At 37.2% G+C, this 7124-nt stretch overlaps 1 protein-coding gene across 1 annotated transcript; it reads right to left on the bottom strand.

Moving 5' to 3' along the window:
- Positions 1-793: 793 nt before the first annotated feature.
- LOC110124608 (olfactory receptor 5P76-like) lies at positions 794-1738 on the bottom strand. Its single transcript, XM_020873219.2, has one exon. It carries the CDS (start codon positions 1736-1738, stop codon positions 794-796), a length of 945 nt encoding a protein of 314 aa, XP_020728878.2.
- Between the last annotated feature and the right edge of the window lie 5386 nt (positions 1739-7124).

The following is a 7124-nucleotide window of genomic DNA, read 5'->3' as shown; positions in this document are numbered from 1 at the left end:
CAGTATATACAGATAAATTTCACAGGGGAAACATAATCTAGTTCGCTTAGCTTTCTTAGTAGGATGTGAATCTGACTATGAACACTCCCTAGGAATTAAAGAGTTTGCCTACTTACTCCCTAGGAATTCAGAAGCCCTGCTTATCTTATACAAAGAATTCACCTGTTTTAACCTGAAAGAAGAATTCACAGTTGGTTTGGACAGGGGCATCTCATCCTATTCTTTAATGGGTCCTCTATAACTAGGCTGGCACCAGAGATGAAGAACACAGATCAGAATTTATGGGTCCAAAAACCCCACTGCTGGGAGACAAACTTCCTGCAAGAAGAAAGTCTTCAGAAGTTTTACTGTCTGGTTCTACTTGGTCATCTCCCCACAGAATGTATTTAGTAATAACTGAAATTATCATGCTTATTTCAGGGTAAGCTGCTATTGAATATGGACACAGTCTGCAATGTTTGAAAGTACAAAACCCCTAACTTACAGCAGAGAATGTCTTTTGAAAAGGTATGAATACAATTTTGAAAGAATTTTTAGCAGATCAAGTGTTTTTTACATAGGAACAAATATGTTTGTTATGATAACTTCAATTTTCCTTTATTAAAGATAACTTACTATTAGCCTCTGATTAACAATTTGGTTCCAGAAAATCCACCACCTACCTTTACCAAGAAGCTCCACATTGGCTAATTACATATGGACCATTATGTTTAGAGCACAACTACTCAATTTCTTTTTATTATTATATTTATGGTATTTTATTATATCAATTCCTACAAAACAACAGACTTCACTAAGAAAATATTTTTCTGGCAAGCTCTCTCTTCAGAGCCCCCTTAATCTCATTGTTCCTGAGACTGTAGATGAGGGGATTCAACATGGGGATCACCACCATGTAGAACACAGACACAACCTTGTTTTGGTCAGTTGAGTAGCTGGACTTGGGCATCACGTAAATGAATGTGATGGTCCCATAGAACAGAGTGACTGCTGTGAGGTGGGATGTGCAGGTGGAGAAGGCTCTGTGGCGCCCCTCAGTGGAGTGCATCCTGAGGATGGTGATGAGGATGTAGATGTAGGATACAGCTATAACAACTGCTGTGACCACGATAATGGAGCCAGCTGTAAATGAGGTGACAACTGCAGGGATACTGGTGTCAGAACAGGAGAGTTCAACCAAAGGAGCAAAATCACAGAGAAAATGATTGACTCGATTTGGTCCACAGAAAAGTAAAAAATGGAAGGAAATAGTAAAGGAGGAAGCATCGAAAAAACCACCTATGTAAGCCACTATGAGTAACTGGACACAGACTTGTGTGGACATTTTGGTGGAATAAAGCAGTGGGTTGCAGATTGCTATGAAGCGATCATATGCCATGGCAGCCAGAAGAATGCATTCAGTTGACCCGAAGAAAACAGCTGAACCAAGCTGGATGGCACAGCCAGGGTAGGAGATGGTATTTTCCTCCGCCAGGAAGTTTACAAGCATATTGGGTGTAACAGAAGATGAATAGCCCACATCAGCAATGGCCAAGTGGCTCAGGAAAAAATACATAGGATGATGGAGCTGAGACGAGATTCTGATAAGGATGATTGTGCTGAGATTCCCACATATGGTCACCAGGTAGATACAGAGGATGATCATGAAGAGGATGATTCGAAGGACTGGATCATTTGTTAAGCCCAGTAAAATGAACCCTGTCATTGTAGTATCGTTCCTCTGCCACAGGGAATCCATGAGATGAGGTAGCTGCTATCAAAATGAACCTATGATGAAACACTGCATTAAAAAAAATTTTAAATTCAATGGTTCTATTTTCATGAATACATATAGAAGTTATTATAAGAAAAAAATTATTCAAGCTAAGCTTGGATTTTTTAACTTTAGATTCTACATTTTATACATGTGTGTCTTCTGTATTTAAAAAATTGTTTTTAGCAAAAACACTAAAAAAAAGCCTGCTTAAATAATGTAGATTCTTTCCCTCTATATTATATATTGATAAAATGTACTTAGAAGAAAGTGAAAGTGAAGTCGCTCAGTCGTGTCCGACTCTTTGCGACCCCATGGACTGTAGCCTATGAGGCTCCTCAGTCCATGGAATTTTCCAGGCAAGAGTACTGGAGTGGGTTGCCATTTCCTTCTCCATGGGATCTTCCCAACCCAGGAATTGAACCTGGGTATCCCATGCTGTGGGCAGATGCTTTACCATCTGAGCCATAAAGAGACTTTAAAGCTAAAGATTTAAAAAATTAAGATTTATGAGAAGAGCAAAAAGAACTGATCAGTATAACAAAGATTAAAATGTATAAATACATATAGGATTATGTTAAGGGGACTCAATAGCTAATATTTATGAAATGCTTAATAAATGATGGGCACAATTTTAAGAGTTTTATATATTAAGTTCTATTTTTAGTTTCCATGAAATAATATTAAGTACTTTTATTTTTAGAAGAAACTGACTTTGATAATGTTAAGAAACTTACCTAAATTTATACAGCAAGTGGTAAAATCAAGATGTGGAGCTTAGGTAGTTTGAAACCAGTACATTCCTTTAGAAACTACACTCTAAATGAAATTAAACAACACTTAAGATGAAGTCATATCTCTTGGATAAGGATGGATAACAAATTACCTTTCCACTTTCTGACAGCTAATGTATAAATAAGGTGCCTAGTTAGTCACAATATTTACATTTTCTATCAATAAAACAAGACCATGTTTTTGAAAGGGGAAATACAATAGAAGAAAAAGAGAGAAATTTCAAATTGAAGTTATGGATGAGATCTTTGTTGTGCTCAGTCACTCAGCCATGTCCAACTCTTTGCAGCCCTGTGGACTGTAACCCACCAGGCTCCTTTGCCCATGGAGTACTGTGAAACAAAATAATGTTAGTTTCAACATGATATACAGCCGAATACAATTACAGCCTGAAAAAAAGTTTACCCAGCTTCATCGTGAGTGGCCAGGTTGAAAATCACCTCCAGATTTTCTGGATTCATATAGTTGATATTGTCCAAAGTCTCTGGTTGCCTGTCAGTTAAAGTCTACAGAGCAATAAACAAAGGAAATCTTTCCACAAAATATTTACAAACAGTAAATCTGCAAAGCATCTCAAAGCTAGTGAATCTATTAGTTTGATGACTGAATGCCAAGTGTAGACAGTGTCAAAAGACCGTGTGAGCTTCTGATCCTATGGGTGGAAAATGATGAATCCTAGTACCTTGAATTATGCCTGTTTATACACACTAGACTGTAGAAACTTTGGTTAATTCAGCTAATGTTACTTGCTAGCCGACTGCTAGATTACCTCTGCCCAAGGTTGTGAGTACAGATACAACTTTAGGGTAAAATATTCTCAAACAGTAAATGAAACTCAGTACAACAGATTAATTCACAAAGCAAAGCCTTACCTCTTGAAATAAGAATTTGTTCATTTGTAGCAATAAATTCAGAGACATTGTTATATAGCAGCCATCCTATCTTTTATTATTGCTTGTCTTTAGGGATAAGTCTCTGAAGATTTTAGAGATTCAAATGTGAATTCAAAAGCACCAGAGGTCATTATTACATTCTCAAGTGAGTATGAAACAATTTACTTCAAATAAAAACAAGTAATCTTTAAGGTTTCTGTCAATTCTGAACTAATCACTTCTTTTTATCAGATTTCTGTGCACTTTCAACTGGTAGTTATTGAAAGTACAAACAATGAATTATCCTAAAGCTAAATATTGATTATAAGTTTACTTTGCTGTTAAAGGTCAAGTAATACTAAACATCAAATATTAAGCAGTAACCTTAGCCTGGGGCAAGTACACAGGAAGGTCAGTCTTATGAGTAGGGTGTAGGTGAGGCAGACATTGATCCAACAGAGGATGTACAGAGAACAAGATAACAGCTATCTTCAGTGCCCTGACCACACAAGGAGTGAGGTGGTATCTCATTATGGTTTTACTTTGCATTTTTCTGATGATTAACAATATTAAGCACCTTTTCATAATTCTGTTGGCTATTTGTACATCTTCTGTGGAGAAATGCCTATTCATTGCTTTAATGACATTTTAATCAAGTTATTTAATTTTCTTTTTCTACTGATTTATGTGCTTAGTCGCTCAGTCATGTCCGACTTTTTGTGATCCCATGGACTATAGCCTGCCAGGTTCCTCTGTCCATGGGGATTCTCCAGGCAAGAATACTGGAGTGGGTTGCCATGCCCTTCTCCAGAGATTCTTCCCAATCCAGGGATCAAACCCAGTTTCCCACATTACAGGCAGATTCCTTACCAACTGAGCCATCAGGGAAGTCCACTGATTTATGATTTCCTTATATATTTGGTACATTATCAGATATATGGTTAGCAAGTACTTCTCCCACTCTATAGGTTGCCTTTTCATTTTATTGATTGATAATGTGATACACTATATTAATATAATGCAGGATAAAAATTGTATCATCTCAATAGATGCAGAAAAAGCATTCAACAAAATTCAACATCCTTTCATGATCTAAAACTCTCAACAAATTATGTATGGAGGCAACATACCTCAACATAATAAGAGGTTACACGTGACAAGCCCACAGCTAAAATCATACTCACCAGTGAAAAACTGAAAGTTTTTCCTCTAACATCAGAAAAAAGTCAAGGATGCCTATTCATACCAATCCCATTCAACTTAAAATCCTTTAAGTTCTATCAAGAGAAATTAGACAAAATTTAAAATATAAATTTTAAAAGGCATCCAAATTGAAAAAGAAAATGTCAAATTGTCTCTATTTTCAGGTGACGTGACTTTATATGCGGAAAATACTAGAGACTCCACAAAAAAATTGTTAGAATTAATAAGTTTAGTAAAGTTTCAGGATATAAAATCAAAATACAAAAATCAGCTGTCTTCCATGCCTCATAGACACTAGTGGTCTTGTCTTTGCTTGTCCTTCCATCCACGTGAAAGTGGTCCTTCCCTTTAGCCACTAGCTGTCGAGTACTAATTAGTTACATAGAGACGTCAGGAGAGCTTGGCTGAGATTGGTGGCTGGTTTCTGATGACTGTGTGACAGTTTTGTCAAGTTTATTGTTCCATTTTGGAGAGAGAACCAATAAATACCACCAAATATGAAAAAAAAAATCAGCTGCCTTTGTATATACTGGGGAAAAAAAGCAACCTGTGAAAGCTTACAAAACAACAGGGCATACTGTATGATTCCATTTGTATGAAGTTCTAAAACCTGCAAAACTAAGCCTGGGTGAAAAAAAAAATCATCAGAATAATGAATACCTCTATATGGGGGAATCTCCGACTAACTGAGAGGGGTATGGGGAAATTTCTGGGCTAATGTAGTGTTCTATATGATGAGAGGTGTTTGAGTTACACAGCTTATTGTATTCACCAATATATATTGGTTATATACTTAAGATTAGCATATTTCACTTTATGTAAACTTCTGTAAAATTGCATAAAGTATAACTTGTAAAAAGTATTGAACTCTAGTTATTGATATGAGTAAAACAGTACTTATGAGGAAATGTACTGATACCTGTAATTTCCTTTGACATGTGTTATAAAATCAGATGAACTAATAGATGGACAAAGTACAAGAAGATGAGACAAACCAAAGATAATAAAATATGAATGGATGGCATAATGTGTTTTCCAAAATAAAGATAGCAGTAATTCCAGTTTGAGATGCTCTTCCAGAACTTTGTCACTGTCCCATCAAGAGTTGGAATCTATTTAACGGCCCTAAAACTACGTAGTCCTTCAAAGATGTCTCAGTGAAAAGAATGCAGTGCAAGTGCAATAGAGAATAAAAAGTGGTATGGTGTCTACTTGGCTCTCATGAAATGCTCACCTACAGAATCCATCACCATGCACATGCAGAAAGGCTGAATCCACATTTAAGATCTCAGACAACAGCCAGCATAAGCAGCCAGATCTGATAATGATCAAGATAGCCAATGTTTCTATTATCCCTGTTGAGCCATGTCTATATGAATTTAGTTAAGTCCATTAAGTTTTGTGGTATGTTTATTACCAAGTTCAAGCTCGCTATGTTCACTGCATGACAGGCTAATAAATCTGTATGACATGTCAATAAAGAGACAAAGTGTTGAGGCAAGGAATATGACTTTATTTGGAAAGCTGGCTGACCAAGAAGATGGCAGAATAATGTCTCAAAATAACCATCTTGTAGGGGATCTAGAGCCAGAGAGAGTAGGAAGAGTTGAGGAAAGTATCTTGCAAATATCTCCTGGAATGGCCAACCTTGGGGTGGGGATGTATTAATCTCTTTATTCTTATAATCTAGTCAAAGCTATGATTTTCCAGTAGTCATGTATGGATGTGAGAGTTGGACTATAAAAAAAGCTGAGTGCTGAAGAATTGATGCTTTTGAACTGTGGTGTTGGAGAAGACTCTTGAGAGTCCCTTAGACTGCAAGGAGATCCCCCAGTCTATCCTAAAGAGATCAGTCCTGGGTATTCATTGGAAGGACTGATGCTGAAGCTGAAACTCCAATACTTTGGCCACCTGATGCCAAGAACTGACTCATTTGTAAAGACCCTGATGCTAGGAAAGATTGAAGGTGGAAGGAGAAGGGGACACAGAGGATGAGATGGTTGGATGGCGTCACCAACTCAATGGACATGAGTTTGAGCAAGCTCCAGGAGTTGGTGATGGACAGGGAGGCCTGGTGTGTTGCAGTCCATGGGGTCACAAAGAGTCAGACATGACTGAACTGAACTGAACTGATCCCCCCTCCCACCTCCCTCTGAACTGATTCTTATAGACATTCACAGGTGGGCAGGGTCAGATTATCTCCCTGTGAGCCAAACAAAAGCACTTTTAGTTTAACAATCATGCAAAGAGGATCTTGCTGTGATTTATGTTAAAGAGTGTACTGCCTATGTTTTTCTCTAATGCTCAGCCATTAAAAAAAAAAGAAGAAGAACAAATTTGAGTCATTTCTAGTGAAGTGGATGAACCTAGAACCTGTTTCATAGAGTGAAGTAAGTCAGAAAGAGAAAAACAAGTTATTTCATATTAGCATATGTATATGGAATCTACAAAAATAGAACTGATGAGCCTATTTGCTGGGAAGGAATGGAGAGGCAACTATAGAG

This window comes from Odocoileus virginianus, chromosome 10 (genome assembly GCF_023699985.2).
Source record: "Odocoileus virginianus isolate 20LAN1187 ecotype Illinois chromosome 10, Ovbor_1.2, whole genome shotgun sequence".
In the NCBI taxonomy this organism is placed as follows: domain Eukaryota; kingdom Metazoa; phylum Chordata; class Mammalia; order Artiodactyla; family Cervidae; genus Odocoileus; species Odocoileus virginianus.
Note: the sequence above shows the minus strand (reverse complement) of the source record. Positions and strands in the feature narration are given on the sequence as shown.

Excerpts from the sequence above, each read along its gene's own strand:
- LOC110124608 (XM_020873219.2), bottom strand. The coding sequence starts at position 1,738 with ATGGATTCCCTGTGGCAGAGGAACGATACTACAATGACAGGGTTCATT.